We start from the raw sequence: 26,282 nt of genomic DNA, 5'->3' as shown, positions 1-26,282 counted from the left end.
GAGCACAGGTAGCATTTGTGATTTGGACACAAGATTGTGTAAATAGTATTTTCCTCACTGTGCTTGGGCAAGTAGCTCAACTACTTTGTGCTCAGAAGCTTGTGACAAAGCGTGAGCTGTACAAGAGCTTAGGGAAAGTTAAGAGTCCCAGGGAAGGCCTTTAAGTCACAGCTGGTATAAGATAGTGATTGTCTGCTCTGCTCTCTCTGATAAGAGGAGATTGTATCAAAGATGCAGTGGTGCTGTTCTAAGAACCCGGGGAGAGAAGATAGTCCTTGCTAACTGGAGAGGAAGAGAAAGGCCATAGCCTCCTCTGATTATAAATCAGTCTAGGCTTTTTCAGCAAGGTATTAACTCTGAATACAGAAATCCTGCCCCAACAGACCAGTTCCAGTAGTGTGCTAATAGTGTGTCTGAACATTCTTACAGACCTTTGAAAATAGGCTTTAAAATTCTGCACGCTGTCTATTAAACAGAGCCTGATTCTTTTCTCATTCATCACAATTTTATACTGGGGTTGATCTATTGATTTCAGTTATGTTGTGTCAGGCTGCCATTTCTCCAAGTGAATAATTCAGCTCTGCGCATAGGTAAGTGAGAAAAGAGGGTCCCTCTATTATCCCCACCCATGAATGGCTCATTCATCTAACCCCTAATCTCTCTGGACCAGCAAAATTTGGATAATAACATGCTGCCTCCAGGGAATGATCTGAACTGTAAGCAGTTAATATATTCTCAATATGCTGGAGATTAAAAAATGTCTTACATGAGAGTTTAATATAATAATTCTACAACTAACTCACCCGGCAAAGGCAGCTTTCCCCCTACATGAATAGCATTTAATATTGCTTGCTTCTTTTTCCCTTGATAGCCCTGTCATATGTTTCTGTCTCTCTTCCCTCAGGTTATCGCTACATCACTTGCCAGATTCAAAATTGTTCTGATAAGACAATGACAGTCCCATTTGTTGGCAGCACTGATCGGGATTCCCTGACTGTGCAGGATGACTACATATTTCTTCAGGTACTGCCATTTTTGGGAGAGACAGCTCATTTTCAAATTCAAAAATAAAGTTCTAAACAGTGCAGCAACATTGTAAGGAGTAGGGAGGAATTAATGAATGATGATTTTTCATGGAAAAAAACATTCCTTTATCAGTCCAAACAAAAAGGAAATTAAAAAAAAAAAATAAGGCAGCTTTAGTTTGTGCAACCAGTTGCCCTTTAACGATATGAAAATTTTCTAGTGGATTATGTTACTTTTAATAAATCCCCTTGTGTGTTAGGTGAAATGCAAAGTTTGTGTTCCTGTGATTACAAGCTCTTCTAGGTCCTTTCCAGGACAAAATACAAAAATGTTCCCTGGGAAAAGCATCCAAGGACAACCACTGAAACAGTAGTTGCACAGCTTCTTTATATGGATTCTTTGAAGAAGTTTTGCTAGGAAAGAACTGCTAGCTTGGCTGTGCTTAGGAAGCAAAAGGGTCAAATGGCCATAGCTGGGCAGCTTGGAACAAATTAGCATGGAATCATAGAACGATTTAGTTTGGAAAAGACCTTTAAAATCAAGTCCAGAGCCATAAACCTAACACTGCCAAGTCCATCACTGAACCATGTCCCCAAGTGCCACATCTACAACTCATGGTGGTCCAAATTACATTGGGGTTATTTAATTCCCAAACTACAAGACCTGCCTGCGGGAATATGGGCTGTAACTTTGTCAGCCATATGGCACCAGTACAGCTCAGGCACACTTACAAGTGTTGTTTCTGTGCTTGGCCCTGATTGTGGTTTGAATCTATCAGAGCTGCATACTTTTCAAGGAGCAGTTATGTCCTCTTTGTTGTATTAGATTTTACTAGGAAGTTGCTTGTGCTTTCCTTAGTGCTCAGCTATCATATTTCCCTTACTTTGATGAGATTTGTTTTCTGCAAGGCTTATCTATTTATTGACTTTTGCAGGAAAGCTATTTCGTGACAATGGATACGCCTCCCCACCACCACCTTTCCAACTTTCCCCCCCTGAGCTTGTTTCTTCCACAAGGACCTGTAAATTAGTAGGGTCACAAAGGACCTGTTCTCTTATTTGGTATAGTGGTTTCAAGGACCCACATGGCTTAGAAAAATTAACACTAAAAAAAATAAATAAATAAATAAAAAACCAACCAACCAAATAAAAAATAAACAAAAAAACCAGACACCAACCCAAAAAAAAAAAAGGCATTGGGAAAGAACTTTTGGACTAAAGTAGGCATTTTTCAGATCAGATCTAGCACTCACAGCATGCATTTTGCTCAGGGCTGTTATCATCTCTGGTTCCCTCCAGGCACAGACTAAAATCCTTTTAATGATGTGTAGATGCTGAGAGCTGCTTCTCACCATGCAAACTTACAGGCTGCTGTGCTCAGCAAAACACTGACTGCTTCCTTATCAAATATTTTGCTTTGCTGGATGTTGTGTACAACTGCATCCAGAGCTGTTATTCCCTTTCATGACAGACATGAGCAGACACAAAATGAAGTGCAAGGTGGAAATATACACATAAGTAACAGACAGTTGCTATTCAATGGTGCCTTTGGTGATTTGGTTTCTGTAGATCTGAGACATGTCAGTGCCAGTAGATGAGATGTTCATGTGTTCCACATAAAGGGGAAACATCTCTAGTCTTGCTTTTGGACTTCTCTGCACTAATGTACACGGTATGTAATGTATATCTCACTGCTAAATTGTTTTGCAGTTAGCCATATCTGTATTACTGGAGGATAGAAGGTGACTCTGGGTTCCTGTAGTCACATCTGAAGCACAGCCACCCCAGAGGTGTGAGGCAGGACAGCATTTACCTGTTCCAGTGAAACTTTTCCAGTGAAACCACACAGCAGCAGCACATATGAGAAACAGCATACTTTTGAAACCATGTGAAAATTCTTTTATCACTACACTAAAGTACAGTTACATAAGTTCTAATCAGACCAGGGACTCCTCATGATATCACAGCAATGCCTTTCAGAAAGAGGACAGCACAGTATCCTCTGTCCAAAAAAAGAGAGGAGAGTTTGAGACTGTCTCCCTGCCCCTGGCATTGTTCATATTCCTTGAGCTGTGCAGATGTGAAACAGAGGGTTGCAGGTCTGCACTGCTAATCCTGGCCCAAATCTGTTTTGTGGATTTTTACCATCTTAGAGGAAAATCTCAGACACATTTTTTTTTAGTATTATCTATATCCACAAAGACCAGAAACTTTCCAATACTATTTTTTTTGCCAGTTTGCACTGACAGTCAAACAGTTTCAGAGGTGATTTTAGTAGGAGGATTAAAGTTTCAACACTGTTCTTAAGCACAGACCACCCTTTAATACCAGTGAGGCGTGACAAGAGTAGGTGCTTCAACTCCCTTTTTCCTCTGCTTTGCATCATCTCCAGTCATTTACAATGAATGATGTTAAGCACGAATTTTAAAAATGCCTGTGAACAGATGAGTACTAGTTAAACTAAGTATGAGGTTGTTTATTTGATCCATCATCATTTAAGAATCACATTCCTAAAGGCATCACATTCTTTTTACCACAAAAAATGTGTACAATATTAAATACTTTGTTATCTTTAAAATGTTCAGGCAGGTGAACCTGCTTTCATACAAGCTAAAGCAAGTTTTCATGTTTCAGGATAGGCTTTCATATCAGATTCCCTTTTTAAATGCAAAAAATTAGGAGAAAAATAGTGGAATAGGATTTTAAACTAATTTCCCAAGTCAAAGAAAGAAGTTGAGTCTCAATGTGAAAAAAAGTGAATTCCCAAAGGCTAACTTTTATTTACCGATATCATCTGGTGGTGCTCAAAGGTTTAGTTGGAATTATATTATATATAATACATATATTATATATAAACATCAACTTATATACCAGCGTGTTGGTGTTACATTTCTGATTAGAAATTCCGGAGAGTTTGCAAGTTGACTATTTTCACTGATGTTTATTTGGAATATTCCTTTTGGTACTTTGGAACCTTTCATTAAAAGTAATGACTACATATTTCAGTTACAGGTTAAAAGCAAAACAGTCTTCCATCTCAGATTCTTTAAATTTAACATATGCTGTCACAGAGTTCTGTTTCTCCTTTGTATAGACAACATCAGCAAACAGGACCAAGTATTACGTGTCTTACCGTCGAAATGGCTTTGTACAGATGAAGTTGCCAAAATACGCATTGCCAAAAGTAAGAGTGCATGCTTTTTTTCCATTTGTCATCTTCTCTTTCTACCTTGACTAGTTTTGTTCTGCTCTTTTTTAAACCTCGTGATTCTGAGTTCACAATTTCTGCTTGTAAGGATTTTTGAATCCTGACTTTTATTTTGAATACTACTTTTATTTTTATTTCCATTAATGTGATACTCAACTCATAGTAGAGGGGAATCACATACAGTAGCTTATTTGCCATCAATTACTCCAGCAAGTTTTGAGCTTTGCTTCCATGAGGCAGTGCTATATACCCAAAGGCAATGGAATAATACAGAGCAAGTGTTCTTTCAAAAATCAGTTACATCTTTAATTCCATGAGCTGTTTTCTGGTATAAGCATGAATACTAATACAAAACAATTTTGCTACTTGGTGGTCCTCTGTTTCATTAAAGAATCCCAGAATGGACTTGGATTGCTCAATGAAATTACAAGACTTAGTGAGATTTTCCTTCAGTCTACCATATCTTCCTAGTGATAGGGTTTCTATATTTCCATAGTAAATCAGCAATTAGGCACAGAAATTTAATATGGTGTAACTGATGTAGTTGAAATTTTTGTGGTGCACACAGTGTATTTCCTAACTTTACAGTTAGAAGGCTTCTGCAGTCCTGAAGAAAAATAACTTGGACGTTTGAAAGCCCCAGCTGGATAAAACCCTCAGTAACCAGCTCTGGCCTTACAGTTCACCCTGCTCCCAGCAGGACACTGATCTGGAGGTTCCTGCTTTTTAATGTGATTCTCTGTGATTCTTTCGCTTAGCAGAGAAGTTGTTTCCTTTGCATGCCTTGAATTTCACTGGTTTAATTCATTGCTCATCTAATGAAGGACATTATAGTACAATTTATTTCCTCTTGCTGTTATTGTTATAAAGCAAGCATTCTAATATCAGGGGTTTTTTTATCTTAGTATTTTTTTTAATGTCAGTTTAAATGGTGGTCTGAAGACTTAAATGTTAAACATATTACCAGAATCTCAGAATCTCAGATCAAATCCTCAAGTTTTAGTTGAACAAGAATCTGAAACTGGGATATGTTTCTACTAGCACTACAGAAACCTCTCTCTGTCTGTCTCTCTCTGTCTCTCTCTCTCTCTATTTCTATTCATCCCTATCTCTCTATGTTGTCAAGAAATGCATAGTCAAAGACGGGTATATAGACAAACCCTTCCACAAAATTATTTCCTTTTTCCTCTGGCCTTCAAGGCAGCCTTCTTTATGCTTTCTTGGGAAAAACTGTAGTCAGGAAAACAGCAGGAGAATATCCAGCTTTTGAATGTTAAAATATGCCAAACATGGACACCTCAAGGGACTGCAACCCATTGGACACTGCACTGGGAAACAAATAAGCAATTAAGGAGCAAGGCAGGGAGGCAGAGTGTAAACAAGGAGCTTCTGATACATACATAAAGTGTCAGTCACAATTCCCTGGTATTTCTGTCTTATGGAGTCTGGATTGTTTGAAATAGTGCTGCATGCTCAATTTGCCTTGGAAAAATATGGCTTTTTTAATTTTTTTTTTTTTCCTTGCTATGTGGATTCCCCAGGCCTGACTGAATAAATAAGTTAGAAGTTAATGGTTTCATTTTGGATCAAGTCTGTCTAGGAACAGGTTGATTATGTCATTTTGAAAGGGATGTTTTTGTGCTCTTCCTAGTTCTGGCAATACCCTACAAGAGGAATGAAGTAAATGTTATCTCTTGTGCCTTTTGACATTGCTTCCAGGAGAAGTTTCTTTGGTGTCTGCACAAAACAGAGTTGAAAATTTCAGTAAGAGGGCCTGGAAGCCAGACCTAGCTTTAGAACATCAGAACAGTGGTGAACATGAAAGATTTTAATATTTTCTGAGAAAGATACATATTTTAAAAGTGATTTGGTACCTTCACATTACAGCAGAAATTTTACATACTGAAGTAAATAAGAACCTAGCTCTGAAATTTTTCACAGTGCTGTATTTCAGTTAGAATCATCCAAATGCATTAGAACTGGACCATGGAACTTTGCAAAGACACAGGATATCAGCAAAGACACTGGCATATTAAAAGTACATCTAGAACATGTGACTGTGGAGTTGCTTCTTTTATGGTGGTAGGAGATAAACAGAATGGATGAATTTACAAAGGATTGTTTTAAAGACTGATTAAAACCAATAGCTTTTGAAAGATCTGAGTCTCAGAGAATTTTAAGTATTGCATTTTGCCTAACCAGGACATGAAACATGAATATAACAGGCTATATTTCTTTTTTTTTCTAAAAAGCATGAAATGGGCTGTCAAAAATCTCTTTCCAAGTGGCCTCTGGACAGAATTTTTGAATAATGATTGTATACAGGGAAGGAAAACTGTAGCCAAATCAGAAGATCCTGTAGACTGGTCAAGAATGTGTCCTACAAAGTCAGGAGAGCTGTGCCAAAATGCAGCCTCTAGCCTTAGGGAACAGGACTGGGTTCTTCAGATGTTATTCTTTTGCTGCGTAGATTCCTTTCTGATGATTTTGAATATTGAGATAGAATGAGCAGTTTCAGACTGAATAGTTAGAAAATGTTTTTGATGTCTCATTTTCCTTTCAATATGAAAAGGCTGGAAATCTGCAAAGAAGTTATTATCTTTTTTTTAATTTTTTTATGTTGTTTACATTTGCATTTGTGCTTTTATTTGTCCAAATGTATCCCCAAAGAGAAACCTAGAAAAGAATAGTGTGTCTTTGGACATATCTACAGTCCTTCTTACTTGTGAATAAAAGGCTGCTAAAAGCAGCTTCCAGCCAAGCTTTACCTCTGTTAAGTTTCTGGGCTCCAGCTCCACAGTGCTGCTGAGATCACCTTTTTGTAACACATCATAGCTCTGTGTGTGTACAGACAGAAGAGCCAGTGGGGGCCATCAGGATTCAGATAATTTTTTTAACCTTTTTTCTGTGCTGTTGAGATATTTTTTCTTTTTCTTTTTTACCACTGCTTTTGATACTGACATTGCCTGGAATCCCCCAGCTGTCTCCTGCATTTAACAAGTGCTGGCTGCTGTCAAGAAGGGTGGTAGCAAAGGCTGATGAGACCATATCAAAGGTTGCTTGTATGCTCCCCAAAACAGAAGAGGAATTTTCAAACTGTTGCTTTGAGATTGAACTGTTTTTTAATACTATATTCCATTTTAGCAAGATTGCTTGTTCTTTGTTGCTAAAACAAGATCAGAGGTTAGGAACTCATAGGAAGCAAATACCAAAATCAAGCCAAGAGCAGCAAGACTGCATTTGTGTGTCAGCTTGGCTGATTATGCATCCAGCAGTGTCCTGGGGGAACCAGCAATCCCCCTTGGGCTGTTTTCAGCCTGGAGCAGAGGTTCAGCTGCCACTGCTGGGAGGGCAAATCTGCCCAAGGGCACAGGTTGAAGCCTCATCCAGACTGTCAGTACACAGTGTTTGTGTACTGTATTGTACAAACTGTTCCTGCAACTCTGATTGCCCTTGCCTTGAGAAGTGCAATTTGGAGAGGGAGAGAGGGAGGAGTACATTGGATCTGGTCCTGATTCAGGTGTTTGAGTCATGCTTGGATGTGGGTAACAATAAAACTGGGAACTAGCTCATTCTGAGAGTTTAAGCAAAAAAAAAAAAAACAACCAACCAAACAAAATTTTTAGACCAAGCCAAGGAAACTGCTACAAATTACGGCAATTTTACTATTGCAATTTGGAATCATTTAATTATTCTGAGTCCTCTTCCTATCTCTCTAAAAAAAATTCTATTGATAATGATCTTCTTTTAAGAACTGATACAAGGCATTGATTGATTCTGCATTCATTCATGCCTCCTACAGAATCCTAATGATGCGAGAGCTGTATTGTCTGTTGTATCCTGCTGCAATTCAGAAAGTTTACTTCTGAAAAGATATGGTGCGGAAAAAGCTTCTTTAATCTCTTACAATCTCTGAATGTATTTTCAGTCTTGTGAAATAGGCAATAATGTAAAATTTTTCAGGTAACCAAGATAAATGGAAGTATAGGGGGAGATAAAAAAAATCCTGTTGCCTTAGAAATAGATTGAAGTCTGTACTTTATTCACGGTAATATGAATCTCCTATAGACACCTTTTATCAGATGCACATATTCTGTTTGTTTGATTATGAGCAATTCACTTCAAAGCATGCCCACCTCTTCCTTGCTTCAGTCTGAATATACATCACTGTTTTAACTATAGACTTCTGATACTGCCTGTATCATTCAATAGGAGATATAAAACAATCCTCGAATGGGCCTATCCATTAACAGCAGAAATGGTAGAAGATTCCTGCAGCCCTTTCGTGTGATGTTCTCTAAGGATTTGGCTGCCTAATGGGTGAATTGCAAACTGCTGAGTCTATGACAGCTCATTTAGCAAGGCTCTTAGTCTCCCAATAATTTTTGTTCCACTTGGGAAGCCCCTTCACCACCTCTGCCACTCACCACCCTGGTGTGCTTTGGCTGAGGTTGTTCCCCTGTGCCAGGCAGAAGAGCAGTTTTCAGCTGCAGCTCCATTTTTCTGAAATTCCACTGGAATGGCTGCTGAGCAAAGGAAAAAAGGGAACAAAATAGAAATGCAGATAGCAATGGCATTTGATGCAGGGGAAATACTCCTTTCCCAGGCAGTGTCACCACAGCAGCCAGTGAACCTGAGCTATAGCAGCTGTCTGACCTACTGCCTGTACAAATCCATCTGAGGACGATTCAAGGAACTGTTCTTTTCTTCGCTGTGCAACTTATTGATTTCTCTCCATGAACTTTTTTTTTTACTCGGCCAGGCAAGGAAGATTAGGAGGATTATCTCTGGGATATGTGCCATCCAGTTACCTTGATTGTACTTGTGAGATTACAGGGGTATAAATGTGGTACATCTGGAGGTCGTGACTGAGACTACAGAGCCTTGAGTGCTTACATCTGTTCCACTGCTGATGCATTTACTCCTCACCGTTCTCCATCCAATGCACTGCTTATTTCATGTTAACATTTTGTTCAACCACAGCATTAAAAGATCACAGAGGGGTAGAATTCTGGCATCAGACCAAAAATTGGAAGATTTAAAACCCAAGAATTTTGAGGTTCTCTTTTATTTGCCTTATTGAATGAAACACCACAGTCCTGCCTGTCTATCATTACATTGGCCTACAGTATTTTCACTGAATGATACTTTCTATGTCATCAGTACATTGTAGACAAAGGAGCACTGGCCGGCTGTACAATCTTTGTCTTCATTTACAGCCTGTCTTCAAGCTGTAATTGCACTTATTTGTGTCATAGAGTTTCTTATCACAGTTAGTAATATGGTAAACCATACTGAGCATTTCTTGAATATAAAATTCTAGAAAGTATTTACAGACTTAGAGGCTCAGTGGGCACTGAATGTAGATGTTATGTGACTGTATACAATGAAAACAACTCATTTCTCTTCCTTCCTCCTTTAAACCTCTTTCCTTCTTTCCTGCTATCCACAACCACCCCACCCATATCCCAACTGTGTTTAATAGCTTTGAGCATTTTGGACCAGCTTTTGATTGGGTGTTCATTTAGCTTTGTGTGATAAGAGACTTGACTGCATTAAAAGCAAGTAATTAATTATGGAAAGACTGATCATGTTGTTATCTCTGTGTTAGAAGTAAAGAAATAATTCTTAAGCAGTGTTTTCAAGAAGAAATATTTGATTGTGTCTGTACTTGCTGGAAAAGCTCCTGGATGCCTGTGCTCCAGGTCATGGCTGAACATGCACAGTTCTTTCAATGCTTTCTGTACACCCCTCAGACTCATTTATTTAACAGACTGTGTCTGTCCATGTGATATGAAGTTTCTTTGAAGTGGTGCTCATCTTTTGGCACAAGTTGGCCTTCTGTGAATACCTCATTATTTTGGGTATCACTTTGAAACTGTCTTTGTGTTATTTGTTTGCTAATTATGTTTTCTGCTATTGATGTGGTGCAAACATAGCAGCTTACAAGTCTCTGAGAGAGCAGGAGTGACATGACCTGTAACTGCATGCCTAACTTAAGCATGCCATATTTTAATATGAAGTCTTCGATCAGGATTCATTTAGCATTTTTTGTAGAAGAGTAATTCTGATTCAACAGATCTCCAGCTGTCCATAATCCTAATTCCATGGGCTGGTTCACTGCCTTGGACCTATGAGTAGTTTCACAGAATTTTAGTGATACATATACAGATTTTTGTGTTTAGTGTGCTGTAACATGTCCCAGTGAAGAGGGAAGGATGAAGGTTAAATTGTGACAAAGGAATTTGCAAAACACAGTCCACATGAAGCACCTTAGTAAACAAAACAGAGAAATCTTATGGGGGCTTATAGGTTTAAAAAAAAAAAAAAAGACATTTTTGACAATGCAGCTTGTAGAACCTCAGAACTGCAAAAGTTTACAACCTAGGAAGAGGAGATGAAGGGAGAATACTGGTATTTGGGAATCAGAGTCTGTGGCTGATACCAACTGACATTAGTGAACTTTGCAAGAACAAAGAGAGTAAGAGGAAAGTGAAAATGGCAAGAACATGGGTACTTGGGTCAGCAAGAGGTAGAGCAGGCATGGCAGACTTGAGAGGGCAAAAACGAAGTAGTGGAGATAAGAGAAGGGATGCCCATGGAGAAATGAGCATACCACAGAGGAAACAGCATGGTTGCTATGGCAAACTGGGGAGAAGGTTCTGCCTTGGGACATCTGGAAGAGCATGGACTCCCATTTCAGCATGGAAGTGAAAGAAAGCCACAAGATCTTAAATAATGAATGTATATGAAAATGCAGCTTGGAGATACCAAAAATCTGAATAGAGACAATAAGGAGTATTCCAAATCCTGCAGATTTCTAGCATCAGTAAAGAAGGTCTTTATAAATTAATTTGAATAAATTGTGTGTGAATAGCATAGTTACAGAAAAATGAGATATCACTGGCACTTTGAGTAGCTTGCAGAATGTACAGAGAGAGAAAGCAGGAGGTCCAGCAAGAAGGCAATTGCCGTAGTCCAAGCGTGAAATCATAAAAGAATAAATGCTTTCCTTATAGGATCTGCTGAGGTTACAGCCTAAGGTTGTATGTGCGTCCATGAATTAGATAAAGCAGTAAAAACGTGCATTCCCTCCATCAAGATTTTTTTTATCCTCAGGCATCCTTTCTAGTTAACTCTTAGGTGACAGTGGGTTCTGTCTAGCAATATTTGCTGATGTCCCCTCTCCATGTGCTTCTCACCTCTTGAGTGGTGGGTAGCTGGGATGAAGGAATGGATTTGGCACACTGACAACCCATTCCCTGTATCTGGCAATTAATTTCTTCTTTTTAAATTGCCTTTCAGTACAGGAATACTGCAAGAGTGACATGAAAATTTACCTTTGTTTTAACTAGATTTTCAGCAGTTTGTGTCATCCAGAATTTTGAAAGATAAGTTGAAGAATTGGACATGAAACTTGCAGTTTTCCTCACATTGTTGATTACTTTTCTCAGAGGATGGTGTCAGAAAGCACTGGGCAGGAAATGCTGCACAGAGCTGTTGCAAGGTAGTATAACTGAAGGACTGCTTTGTTTCTTGAAGGAAAAGAAATCACTGTGAAAGGAAAATAGCTGTAAGGCTGAACTGGAAATCTGAAAGCGTAAATTCTGAAAGGAAGGAACAAAGTTCAAGGCAGTGCAAGGGTAATTTCACTTGCTAAGACCAGGATCTGTTAAGCTCTTGCCTCAGCAAAGTTGCCAGCCAGCAGCCTGAGTGGACAAACATCTTTATTAGTAACAGCCACTGCCAAGAGAAAAGTGAACTCTCATTTGCTGAGCAAACTTTTGCATCCAACCCCTCTTTCCTTCGCCTGACCCCTACAGTCTGCCCAAAATTAATCTCCCTGTCCTTGTGCACTGCATGTTTTGGCTCTTTGCATGTTGCTTCTGATGGTTCAGCTGCTCCTACCCCACCCTGGGATGGGAGAACCAGAGCTGAGCCTGTCCCCCAGCCCTTATCTGTGCCACCAAGGGCCACCTGTGGAACCACTGCCACCTCGCCAGGGAAAGCATGGAGTGGGAAAGCGTCGGGGCATGGAAAGTGCCTTGCCTACATTCCCTGGAGCTTTGCATTTGTCTGTGGCACTGTAGAAATGCTTTATTGTAATAATGGAGATGATAATTTGGCAGAAGGCTCCTGGATTCATGGAAGATTAAGGGTTTTCTAGAGGTTTACACATTAAAAACATTACTTTATTCCTTTTGACTCTTCTTCACTTCCATCCTTATTATCAGATAGTCATGGGAACTTTCCATGTGGTATAATGTGGGCTACCAAGTCTCATGCTGCCCTGGGATGTTAAACAAAAATCTACTTTACTACCAAGTATAAATGAAAGTCTTTGGAAACAGCATTGAGCTGACATTGATAGGAAACTTCACTTAGATTATTTCGTGTTCTGATGTGTCACATATGCAGAAATACTTTAAATTTAACTAAATTATTATTTAATAACCCTGCTCTGCTCACATTAAAAATCTTTCCAGTGCATGTCATACTTCTATGCATGTGTTTTTTTTAATCTAAGTGCCCCAGTCACTGTGCACATTGCCTACAGTGTGACTGCCATGCTTTGCTGAGTCCTCAGTGTTGCTCTGTCACTCACACTTTCTTCAGTCTTAACTGAATTCTTACTAATTTGGGTTTATTTGTCTCCTTGAGTTCTACAAAGTTGCTTTCTTGATTTTCGTCTTTTTTTTTTTTTGCCCATTCATCCTAAATTCACATTCTCTTGACATTCTGATAGCTTTATTTAATATTCACTCCATTTCCTTAATACTGAGTACAGTATCCCAGTAAAATACAAAGGTCATGAAGAGTTTACAAGCTTTCAGTCTCTATGACTTGATGTCATTTCTTACGTAGCTCCAATATCTGCCTTTGTGCTACCACATAATGTTGCAAACTCATGTCCCTTTATTCTCTTTCCTAAGCTTAGTCGTGTTGCTCCTTCCTGATTTATTTCTTCTGTTTAATATTAGTGTTAAATTATTTTCCCCAGATGTGCTTTATTTGTCTGAGACATTTGGAGTGAAGAAGCTGGGAAAACTAAAAGCAAGCTGTAGTCATATCCATGCCTGAAATGAATGCAGAATATTGACTCTCCTGTTACTACTGTTGAATATTTAAGTGGTTCTGTAGACATAGATAGAAAAATTAAAGTAATCTACTATAATACATATGAGCTGTGTGCATGATAAATGCTAATTTCTGTGTGAATTGCTGTATATTATAGCTGTTCCTATTTGTGATATGCTGTTCTTTACCTAATTTTCATTTCTCTATTATGTAAAAAATTATTTTTTAGATTACCTTTGTTAATGTTGTCTCAGTTTTCCATTGACTCTTATCCAAATCCTGGAAAATCAGTCACTTGGTTTTTGACTTTTTTTTCCTTTCCCTATTTTTCCTTTTAAGAGTCATTTCCTGCTAAAGTCAAAGCAGATTCCAGCTATTGCACATGTATGATTATTTTTCTTCACTGAAGTGGTTTGCACTATCAGAAGGCAATGAGGGACCATCTTGGAGAAGTGGGATATAGCATTCTGATTGGTATTATGTCGGGAGATTATTGTTTTTAAACATTTAGATGTTTCCCCTCCCCCCTGTATTAAACTCTCCTGACTGACTTACTGTTTGTAAAATAGAAATTATGTAAAAAAATTAGTCATTATGTATCTTATTTTCCTACAGGACTTACAGATAATCAGTACAGATGAAAACCAGGTGTTTGTGGCTGTACAGGAGTGGTACCAGACAGACACATACAACCTGTACCAGTCTGACCCACAAGGTGTTTATTACTCCATCTTGCTGGAGAATGTCCGGAGCACGAAGCAGCCAGAAGAGAATGTCCTGATAGATATTCTGGAGGTAGATGTTTATATTTTCCATTATATGTAGCCTGTGTGAAGGGCTTTTTTTTTTTTAATTACAAGTATAATTAATTTTAAGTTAATGTGTTTTCACAGTTATAGTTAAATAAAGTAAAAAGTCTAGGATTTCTGTCTTATTTGCAGCACCTTGTTGCTACTTATATGTTTCCTTCTTGTCCTACTAATGTGTTGTGCACTCTAACTAAATGCTAGGGATGAGTTCTGTGGATGTGCAAATCCAAAACTTGGTAAGATTTTTTTCTTAAGGTATTGAAAAGTGGATCTGGCAGCACAATTTATTATAGAAGTAAGAAGTTATGTAACAGTCTAAACACACTTTTTTTCTTCTAGGTGAGTCAGTGGTGAATTTCTTGACTTAAGAGCAGGACGTCTTTTAGCCAGTAGGGTTTTAAGTAGTAAACCTGCAAGCCATGTGCTAGGTTTTGTCAGCTCTGAAAATCTAAGAGCCAACAAAATTAGATATTGGACAGCAAATCCACTTGCTTTCAGTACGTGTCTTGTGCCAACTGCATTTTCTGTGAGACAAACTGGCTGTAAACAAATCTATCTTGTATTTCAATATCAGTGCTCTTGGCAAAATAAAAAGTTATAGTGTTTTGGAAGAGTGTCGCAGACTGCTATCAATTTCATTCCTGTTTAGGGAATGGAATTTCAATTTAATGAATTTCAGTGTGATAAGGTGTACATTTGCTCTGGTTCTGTTCTTTCTGGCCATTATCAGAACATTAAACTGGCAGAGCTTTGGTCAGATTCAGTTTGTCCCATTACACTGTAATTTTCCAGGTGTTAAAAAAACAAACAAACAAAAAGAAAACCTTTAAAGGTGCACGAGACTTCTTTGGCAAAGGTTTGTAGTAATTCTGGATACAAGGCACACACTGACAGAATTGTTAAATGGCTGTAATTAGAGTCTTCTTGGTGGGGGAAAATGATAGTGTTTTCTTCCTCCTTATCTCCTCCATCTTTCTTTAGCTTTTTCTTTCTAAATGGTTCTAGTAAAACAAAAAGCTCTCTCATTACCAGTGATTATTTTCTAGACTCTACTTTTTTTAGAAATGAGGTTTCCTAATGAGTGAAGATACATACTGTGTGTAGTCACGTTCCCACAGGGTGATTTATTGCCAGTATTAGTCTGCAGCATTTTACTCTTGGTCACCCCTGTGATCAAGCAAAGCTAAAAGGCAGTCAGGTGCAATCTTTACTCCTTGCATCACCTGTAGTATGCAAATTCAGATAAGTTATACAGAGATGCTACCCCTGGCTATCATTTTGTCTACAAGAATTATTAACTTAATTCAGTTACACTGATTGTTTCATAATTTCCCAGTGTTACCGAGAGCATATTAGATAATGCAATCTTAGTTCACTGTGTGCTGGATCAATCTGTAGGGTTACATTAAAAATGAAATGTACGCATGATAAGGAAAATACACATGGAACTATACAATTCAATTTGTAAAGCTATTTTTGAAATTGAGTTGCTTTATAGGAGAGCACTGATGGCTTCCAGATAGCTTGCATGATAAATAATTAGTGCTCATCTTGTTTACTAGAATGGGATCAAGTGCTCATAATGTGTGGGTTGTTTACTCAGTATAGAATTGCTAATAAATGAAACACATATTGCAGCCCTTGAGGATGGGATTTTTTTTCTTGGTCTAATCTGGGTTTTCTTTTCTGGGTATTTGAACACGATTATCCCATCTTGGGAAGGGGAACCTTCAGTGCAGCAGAGTCCTCAGTGGTGGAAAAATTCTCTTTCTTCCAGTGCATAATTCTCCTTAAAATTTGTACAGTTCATCTTGTCTTCTGCTGACTCCATCTTTTACTTGTACATCTGATATAAATTTTTTAATAGGTACCTTCCTGTCTGTATTCATTTTCTTTTATATGGTTTATCTTTTTTTACACTGTATTTCTTCTCATGTTGCTCATGTAAAAGGGAACAATTGCCAAATACTTGTTTAAAGAAGAAAAAAAATGTTAAGCACTAAATGGCTGTCCAAAAGGAGCATGCCCTTGAATTATGTGACTTTATACAAGGAGCATGTCCTTGAAATTCTATCAAGTGCTGCCAGTGTGAAGGAGTCACAAATTTGACATAAGCATATTTGCAGAATGAAGATACTAATGCAATACCTCTACACTAGCTCCTGCTGTGACTCCTTATGTAGATGAACTACACAAGTTGCAGTACATTTTATTCATTCCTTTTTTCTCCAAACAACAAATTGTACATGTTTAAATTTTAGTCACAAACATATATTATATAGCAGTAATTTCTGCATTTCAGTGACTGCTGCTAATAAACACTGTGGGGCCATCTGAACTGTGCTTCTTACTACCAACTAAACAGAATATTGTTGGGATGGAGTATCAAAAATGTAACAAGGAGCAATTAATAAGTTACAGCAGAAAATCTCAGAAAATAATTTTATTAGGTAGAAAGTGCTTTTCTAAGAGTACTGGGGAACAACTATGCCTTGAGCTGTTTTAGAAAATAAGTACTCCGACAACTAAACTCAAAGTTCAAAAAAATCAGCAGAAAGGTGTTTTGAATTTCCTCATGTTCAGTTGCTTTGAGTGGCTCCTGGACTGTTCATCAAAGTCACTGAGCACTACACAATGTTGAAATGTCTCCTTTTCCATAGTAGCTTATTATTAATGTGAATATTTTCCTTTCTTGATGGAAAGATACTTATCTTGCAGTTTTAAATTAGGGAACTAAGTCAAGGAGTAGAATGTGTGGAAGAATTTGGGTGCCTTGGCATCACAGTCTAAACCAGGAGGTAGATTTGACACACTTCATTTCCAGTATTTACAGAGTCAGGTATGTATTTGTATAGGCCACAGGACAAATGAAATGGAAAATGCTACAGCGGGGGGGGGATGTTTTAAAGATGCCATTTTTTACACATCATAATTTTGTGTTAGCTATTGCTTTTGGGCTAATGCACCACTCTGAACATGATATTTCTGAACTTGCTCTGAAGATAGATGCCTGAAACCTATTTATTATTTCAAGCAGGGTTTATGCCTTTTATTCAAAATAGAACTGCTGTGAAGTACTGGTCAGCTTTTATCTTTTAAAGCAGCAGTGAGAGAAGTTAACTGAGATACTGGAAGAAATGTTTTCATAACCTTTCAATGTTTGAGAGATTCAAACTGTTATGTCCCATATTCTAGAGAGGAGAAGTTACCCTAGAGCTTGGTTAGATTAAGGATGGGAGTGGGAATGGAGAAAAATTTTAGTCTGACTCCCATTTGATGATTATATGGAATTATTAAATATTCATTAAATGAAGGGCTGAGGAGGGGAAAGAGAGGAGCAACAAAAATAATCATGATGCAGCACTAGTTTTGCCATCCAAAAAATGAAGAGGGAAACCTCAGTTGCAGTCTCTGATCTAATTATTGTTTAAATATTTAATATTGTGTTCGCTGGAGGAAAGACATGCGCAGAAATTTTACCCCAAGTCTGTCTTCCCACGTAAATATTTGAAGTGCCAGGCTTTTCATGGCTGAGCTGGTAGACTATGTAAAAAGTCCCCAGCAAGATTAAAACACTTTGAATGTAAAGAAAGCAGGTTCATAATTTCTTCCTTTCCTTTTCACACCTGCACTGCAAAGTCTTTGACTTTTATGGCATGTTTGACTTGGAGGTGGTTCTGAGCTTTCAGCATCCTGGATAAGTACCCCAACCACATATGCATAGGATTTAAAGAAGAAGGAGCTTGTGAGAGAGTAGAGTATTTAAATGTTTATACAGTTGTTTGTTTTTTTTTAATATAAACATATATATTTCCAAGTTCTAGGCTGCTACCATAACCAGGTGAACATTCTTATTCTCTGTAGATTTGGATCAGGTCCTTCCCATATTTATAAACAGTGAGGATCAAATCTGTAGCCTGCTGGTAGGGATGCCTTCTTTTCACCTTCAGTGCAGAGTTCTGCTAAATGAATGTCAAATTGAGTTAATTACTGGGAGTTGGAAAAAGAAGGGAACTCTAAATATTTCAAATTAAAATAAAAGTTCAGAAGTGCATCGTGTTACCAGGAGACAAATATTCCTGATCATTGAAAGATCTGGTTGTCTTATGCATCTATTTGTAATGAATGGTTCAGTTTTGTTAAGAACCAGCACCCAAGGAGATGAGCAAGCTGTACTGTGCTGGAAATGTATATCAGTTTATATATATTATCCAGAATTTTTCAAGAATTCAGGAAGTCTCATAAATAATGGCAAGGCAAACAGGAGCACTCTTAAGGAAACCTTCACTTTTGATAGAAGATCTTATCTCATGCCCTTGGGTGGAATATACAGTAATATGTTAATTACATAAATGTTAGGGCCAGAACTAAACATATTAAGGTATAATTACTGTCAATTTGTTTATAAAATTATACCCAGTAACTTGAACACTTTGAGTTGTAATAATTTTCTAATACAGTAAAATAAGAGCCCAAGAGAAGAAGGTAATTTTTTTGTTATTATTTTTTCTCCAGAGGTTAAACAGGTGAAGGGTGGCTAACTGGAGTGTGGAAGCATTTCAGATGCTTGAGAGGGTGATTCAACCCTCGATGTTTCTTCCTCAGATGATCCATCTATATTTATTTCTTGCGAAGGACAAAAGTGCTTCCCAGTTCAGTGTTATTTTAAAATATATGATACTGTATTGTGTTATTGTAATCTATTTGTGTGATATTTATATGATAAGGACATAGAAATTCAGTGTAAAAGTTTGATGGTTGTTAAAAATTGCTTACATAATTTGTAGAATAGTATTTTAAAAATGTCCATATTTAAAGAAAATGCAGAGGTGAAATTTTAATGGTGGGGCCATGCTATAATAACTTTATATTTTGCTATATAAACTATTGTGTTGTGCTATATTAAACATGTAATTTGATTAGCTTTCTGACATGGAGAGATCTGCATACCCTTTTCAAATACGTTTAGAAATAAAAATCATTTTGCAATTGTCCTTGCCTTTTCCCTTTCTCCCTTTCCTCTTATCTTTTTGCCTTTCTCAAGTTTTTTTAAGGTATCATCCACTTTCCTTTTAGTTTCCAGGAGAAACTACCTGAGATACACAGTTCAGAGCCACAAAAAAGCAGCTAATCAGGGATAATCCTTGTTGAAAAAAAATGTGTACGTGCTGGATATTAACTTTTCTTCTCTATGCTTCAGGTCAGAGGTGTAAAAGGAGTCTTTTTGGCCAACCAGAAAATTGATGGGAAAGTTACAACTCTGATAACCTACAACAAAGGCCGTGACTGGGATTTCCTAAACCCTCCAGACATCGATATGAATGGCAAACCAACCAACTGCAAACCTGTAAGTGGCTCTTTTTGGTGTATCCTGCCTCAAAATTGTGCAGCAATTATCTGCATGGCAGGATGTGCAATAGTTCCAACAGCCTGAGAGCTTAATGCTGAGTTTACCAGCCAAACTAACAGGCAAATGTACTTGCACTGCAGGAGCTGTGGTTCCACAGGCTCTTAGTCCAGTCATTGGCTAGAGTGAGTAGTCAGGGCTTTCTGGGGCACTGCATTTCTTTTGAGATAAACTTTGGCACATAGTGGACACATTTCTTGTATGACAACCACACAACCCAGTTCAGAATATTCATCACAGTCATATGGGGCACATAATGAGACAGAGATTACCAATAATTTTTCTCTTTCCATCTCTTCATATTTTTGCTTCTTAATAAGCCAAGGTAACCATTGGTTTCCTGTTAAAGGGAACATCTGACAGTTCCTTGAAAATAAATACCACAGTAACTTGCATAAAGTACTGCTTTCTTTTTGTAAGATGATATTATTTCTGTTTGTTTAGATGTCCCAAGTGCCCATAGTATTTTGTTATTTGCAAGTATGTACTGAAAACCTTGTATTTTTCTCAATGACTCTCTGCTACTGGGTACTCAATGCTCTGTATTGGTGGGAAAAATAAGTGCTTGTAGTCCTGCCACTGCCAGAGCTTTATTCCCTCTCTACATAGCAGAAGTGGAGGGCTGGAGCTGCTGGTTCCCTTTTGAAGAGTTCATGGCTGTGCTGCAAGGTTCCAGCCTGCAGGGTCTGGTGCAGATCAGTCTGAGATGATTGCCATGGCAGCAGCTCCCTGGTGGTGCTGGCAGCTGCCTCCTGGTAAAGCTCCTGGTCACACTGAACAGTGTGACCTTGGAGAGCACTGCACCAAGGGCAAGCAGCAAGTTGCTTAACAGGGAGGCATGATATGTCCTAAAGTCATTATGCTATTTTTCATGACACTTTTTTACTAAAAAAAAGCCATTTCAGCCCAAGTAGTTGTTCTTAATCATCATTTTACCATTTACCTGGGACCAACAAACCTGCAATACTTGTTGCTGTTAGCTAAATATTTTAAAGCAATTATTCTTTCAGTAGGGGGTTTATATAATAATGCTGACTTCTTTGAGTTTGGAAATCTTTTTGTTGAGACAGTAGCACACTATGCAGACATCACCAGAGATTCTTGTTATAAAGTGAAGACAGATACTTCTCACTGGAATTTGGCTCCATAGGAAGCATCCCTTGTTTATGCATTGCTGAAGCTGCTCCCTGTCTGGGCTTTCACTTATTGTAGGAGCATAACTGGTAACAGTGATTTTTACTCCTGTTCTCTGCCTCTTCCCCCACAAGCCTGATTGTTACCTTCACCTCCATCTCCGGTGGGCAGACAATCCCTACGTGTCAGGCACAGTGCACACCAAGGACACTGCACCAGGGCTCATAATGGGGGCAGGTAAGTGCACGACATGACTTTTTAAGACCTGAAATGTGGCAGGGGTTCCTTGTCGATCTAGTCTTTGGATTTGTAAGAATATCATGCTACAAACATTGCCAAAATGAGGCTTTCCTGAAAATAATCCTTTATGGAATCTTTTGATCAAACAATTCAATATAAATTAATGGAAGGCCCACAGTTGTGTCTTCTCAGACAGAGCTGTAGCAGTCACCTGGGTACATCATGCTCTGCCGTGCTGTGCAGTACCTCCTTCCCCATGAGTGTGCTGTGGAGGTGTGATGGTGGCTGAAGGACACGTCCTGCATTCTTTTTGTCTGGAAGTGATGTGTGTGAGGCCCTCCAGCATCATGAATAACCCAGAAAAAATGATGGAAACAGTGGTCAAGCCTTTGCTTTTTAAGCCTGGATACAGATACTTTGTCTTGTATTTTTTATTAATTCCTTTCTGCCTAAAGAGAGATGGATTGAAAGAGGCAAATGTGTCACTGTGTTGGGAAGAATGCTGGGTGTGGCTTCTCCGTTGTAACTTACATATGGAGTCATATCACTGTGGAGTGGAATTTAATAAAGGAAATTTCATTGCAGTGTTGAGCACTCATCAAGAAAAATATTCACATAACTCAGTTTTGCTTTGTATCTTTGCAATCCACCTATTAATTTCATTTAGTCTTCTGTTTCTTTGCTTCAAAATTGTCTAAATGTTTACAATTCTAAGAGCTTTGTTAAATTGTATTATTTTATTCCTATGTTATGGATAACGTTTAGGTGAAATGCACACATGTAGGCTTCTCTTTTCATAAAAGTGTATCTGTTTTTAATAAATAATAGCTTCTACTTTATCTTACACTAGCCTCTGACAAACAGCCTACTAAATTGAAAGTTTCCTGAGAATGTCAAGGTGAGAATATTTGATGTTTAAAGAGAAGGACAACTGCCAGTATGGTAATCTTCAATATAACCGAAGACTTCAAGTTTTTCGGTGATGCAAAGGGAGTTTAAAGTATTTTACTGGAGACAGACCTCCCTGGTGAAATGCTGCTATGTTTTTATTGGTACAAATGAGACTAATAATTTATGCAGTGCCCTTGTAGATAGATTCCTAATATGTCTTCAGGTCAAACTTTATCAATTCACATGTTTCAAAAAATATCCTCCATTTCAAACGTCTTATTTTTCATTAAAGCACTCAAAATATATGCCCTTAATTTTAGCTTCACATCATGCTTAAATGCCTTCCAGTAGCAAATTAAGCAGTGAGATTTACTTAGTCAGTTATTCCTATTTAATTTTTCTTTATCTTTGCGCTCTAATCTGATGTGTTTAACAGCTGTTTGTTGAGATGTTGGGTTGTTGCCTTTTGTTTGGGGTTTGTAGATGTTTTTTAAGTGCACTGTTCTGTGAGATGACATTAGGGAGGGCAGATTGTAGAAGAGTATTTTGCCCTTAATTTCTTTCTAGAGTGGGATGACATTTTATCACTGTGACATTGTCTTATTCTGCCAGATAGAGAACTTGTCAACAGCTTTCCTCAATGTGGTCAGGAGGGAGTGGTTCTGATAACATCCTGATCTAATGAAGAACTGACCTAATTTGACTTGCTTGTGGAGCAACCAGTAATGTAATGACAATGGTAGAAGGCACCCTTGCTCAGTTGCAAGCCACCTTGCTTTAAGCTACCTGAAAAGCTGGGAGGGGTGGTGTGAAAGTGGGAAAAATTTGTCCAAGAGAGTGCAGTGTGTCCTTTTTCTGGTAGAAGAAAAGTTTCTGTAGAGCAAAACATAGCAAAAGGATCTATTTTGGAGCCTTTAAAATTCTACAGAGCAGCTGCATCCCCTTGCCAAAAGATGACCTGAATCAACTCTGATTTTGACTTGCATTTACATTATTTGGATGCCCGGGTCATCTGGATTCAGTGCATGTGTTCAGTCTTATCTGACAAACCTGATACCCTTGTAAACTTTCACTTCTTATCAGAAATACTTTACATAGAGTGAGCTTGAATTTCCTTTGGCTTGATCCTTGAGACTGATAATCCTATACAAATCAACATAAGTATTAGGTTCTTAGTACATCCAGGAATCAGATTATTTGGGCTACATCACACACTACTGGAATTTTGCTGTGAGATTTAAGGAGAGCGCATCTTCTAGAAATGACTGAAAATGATAAAGATCCATGAATGTCAGTTGAACAGAGCATGTCCAGGAATCATCAGTGCCTTGTGCTGTAAAAAGCAAAGTTATTCTCGGGATGAAATAGGTAAATAATTGACAGCAGAGAGAGGGAAATATTAACACTCTGGAAAAATATTGTCCAGTGTCATTATTGATATGACTATGTACAATTCTGATAATCAATTTTCAGGACCAGCGAGCAGGTGCTAAGGAGGCCTCTTTGGCAGTTGAAGGAAATACAGAATATTTACAAGAAAACCCCCGTTAGCCGAAAAACTAAAGGACAATATAGAATATGATTTTTTTTTTTTCCTGGAAGTGTAACCACAGGGTAGAAACAAGTAAAGAAGCAATGTAAACTAGTGGATAAGAACTGGAAATATGGTTTCTAAGCTTAAGAACTCTATTGATCAAAAAGGGAAAAAAAATCCCTTTAAAAAGTGGATTTTGGCTTCTTTCTAGGAAGCTTATACTACACAGCTGTTTGTGGTAATGGAAAAGCTATTCTGTGTCTTAAGTACAGTTTTGATATGGAAAATACCAGAAAAATCAGAGATCAGAGACTACGGAATATTGTTTTGATTTTAAAAAGGAATAATTAAATAGTGAACTGCATTAACACCTAGAAAATTAGGAAAATTTAGCATCTTTAATAAGATGTAAAATTGCATCTTTTTAAACTAATGTTTACAAATAAAAATCCCAGTCTGTTAAATTTGCATAAATAGTTCTCAGGAATGCATATTTTTAACTTATGTCTATATATAAATTGTTCAGACAGAATATTAAATTTTGTAGCTGCATACAGAAGTGGTATTTTGAATAACTGCTTTGCTCTCTTTAAGAAATGCAATAGGATTTTGCATTTACATTTGATTTTTGTGCATTTTAATCTTGGCAACAGCTTCTATTTCTCACAGCATCAGCTATGAAATGTGTGTCAATTGATGTGTAAATTTTTACTATAAACTTGCTAAGGACTTTTCTATAAAAAATGTTTAGAGAAGTGTAGCTTTTTCAGGTGCTAGTTTACAATAATTCCCTGTTTAGCTTCCAGTCCAGATGGCAAATCAAGCAAACAGTAAATTCTGCACATTCATACCAATTGAGGAAGTGCTGGAAAAGTTCTGTTTACTTTTTGTCATATCAGGGCCAAATATAATCACATACATTGTGATAAATGTCTATCATTTTTCACAGAAGTAGCATACTAGGATGCCTCTATAAAAAAAGGATAAGGGAACAGGGAGGTGATTGAGTATTCCCCAGTACGTTATGGAGTGAACATCCTGAAATTCCTTTACATTTTTGTTAAGTTCTTCAATTCTGATTCCCCACTCCCTCATCTGAGCACATCTTCAGCTTGCCAGGCAAAACTGTGTGTCTGGGAGATTTAAATGCAAATTGGTTGTATGTTTGTTCTATACTGGGACTACAAGACTGCAAACCATGAAATTTTAACTTATTGTACATGACCCAAAGACATTTTACAACTGTGTTAATTGCCACTAATCCAGGCAAGGCACATCTGTCTTTTTGGAGTAAGTGTTTGCCTGTATGCTATATTTAAGCGACTGGAAAAGATTTTCCATATTAGAAGGATTATCTAAGTGTTGCATATGGGGATTATTTCTTTTTACTGTAAACATGAACAAAGTCACATATAAAAACACAGGTAAACACAGTGAGAACTAGCACTTACAACATGGAAATTGATGGTAAATTTTAAATTAAGTAATCTTCCATCTATTTTGTGACCCAGTAAAACCTGCCGCAATGTCCGGCGGTCTTGACATCTGTATTAAGAGCTCTCTATTGTTTCTCACAGCTATACCACCTTTCCAGAGAACTTTGCTGGCCACCAGACATCACTAAAAAACATTGCTTTCTTTCACATCCCTGTGCTACCAGCTACTAAACTGCCATGTGCAGAGTTACAGAAATCTTGGAGAACTGTGTTGAATAGTTGTTAGTGCCTCTGTATTCTAGTTTCTGGTACTGCTGCACCTGCAAGAATGGAACATGTGATTTTATGCAGTTAGTTAAAATTAACCTTTACTCAGGACAAGTGTAGAAGCAGAAGAAGATTGCATGTATCCCAAAGCACAGTTTGAAAAGGTTTCTAAGAATGCAAGTAACAGAAATGAAAAATTACTGTTCTTAATCAAAAACTGAAAAATGTAGGCCAAAATGTTTCCTTGTGCTTCATGAATAGAAGCAGGATCAGAACATAACAGCAGAGCAAAACTGACTCAGGCTGAGTCCATCTAGCACAGTATCCTGGCTGTGTTGGTGGCAAAATCCTTTGGGAGAGTGCTTAAGGACTATTCAGGTGCATATAATTTCCCAGGCATTGGAGTAAACGCACACGAGAGTCATTTGGTTACAAAAAGAGTATAAAATATTGTAAGAAAAACTTGAGAAATTTCTGTATTACAAACAAAACTTCATGAAACTGGATGGCAAACACTCTGCATTGAGTCAGAGGAGTTTTCAGGGTACTCACATGTTAGAATGGTACATTTGTAGCTGTGGCTAATATAGCCTTGGCATGGTTTAAGTCCAGCCAGCAGCTCAGCATCACAAAGCTCTTTGCTCACTTCCCCTCCAGGAGAATAGGGGGAAGGAATTGGGAGAATTAAAGTGAGGAAACTCATGGATTGAGATGAGAGCAACTTAATAACTGAAATAAAATAATAATAAATTTTAATGAAAAGAAAAAAGACAAAGAGAAAGTTATAAAAAATAAAGTTAATAACAATGCAACTTTTTAACTAGAGAAAACTCATAACTCTTATATCACACATTAAATAGAAAGATTTACTAAAAAAAGTGGGGGGATTTTACTTAGATCTTTGAAGGACTTGGTTTTAGTCCAGTTCTATTTTGTCAGGCTAAAAGATTTGAGTGGCTTTTCTGTGGCTTACAAAACTTGTGCATCACTATTTGTTCCTGTGGAAATTTCCTTCTGTCTGTCATGTCTCAGATTTGGCTGCATGGGTGCTTCCCACTGCACTTTGCAGGAGCCTGCCTGTCTCTCCTGGTGCTGCAGCTTTCCTTCTTTTGGCCTTGCCTTCTTTTTCTTTCTGAATCCACTGAAGCTCTTTTTTCAGCAAGCCATGGTCTGCACTACCCACAGAGGAAACTCAACTGCACTGAGAAATTTTATCCTTCCTTACAGAAATGTGGTTTTTTTTGTTTGGTTGG

At 37.8% G+C, this 26,282-nt stretch overlaps 1 protein-coding gene across 1 annotated transcript in view; it reads left to right on the top strand.

Annotated features, from left to right (window-relative positions):
• SORCS2 (sortilin related VPS10 domain containing receptor 2) overlaps positions 1-26,282 on the top strand; it is a 521,566-nt gene that overhangs the window by 436,351 nt on the left and 58,933 nt on the right. Inside the window, exons 7-11 of the mRNA XM_062493233.1 lie at positions 905-1,023; positions 4,120-4,209; positions 13,927-14,106; positions 19,321-19,467; positions 20,796-20,898. Of these exons, the coding sequence (XP_062349217.1) occupies positions 905-1,023; positions 4,120-4,209; positions 13,927-14,106; positions 19,321-19,467; positions 20,796-20,898 (639 nt within the window). The remainder of the gene's footprint in view (positions 1-904; positions 1,024-4,119; positions 4,210-13,926; positions 14,107-19,320; positions 19,468-20,795; positions 20,899-26,282) is intronic.

The sequence above is a fragment of the Cinclus cinclus genome, chromosome 5 (genome assembly GCF_963662255.1).
Source record: "Cinclus cinclus chromosome 5, bCinCin1.1, whole genome shotgun sequence".
NCBI classification, from domain to species: domain Eukaryota; kingdom Metazoa; phylum Chordata; class Aves; order Passeriformes; family Cinclidae; genus Cinclus; species Cinclus cinclus.
This window is presented reverse-complemented; position numbering and strand designations above follow the sequence as displayed.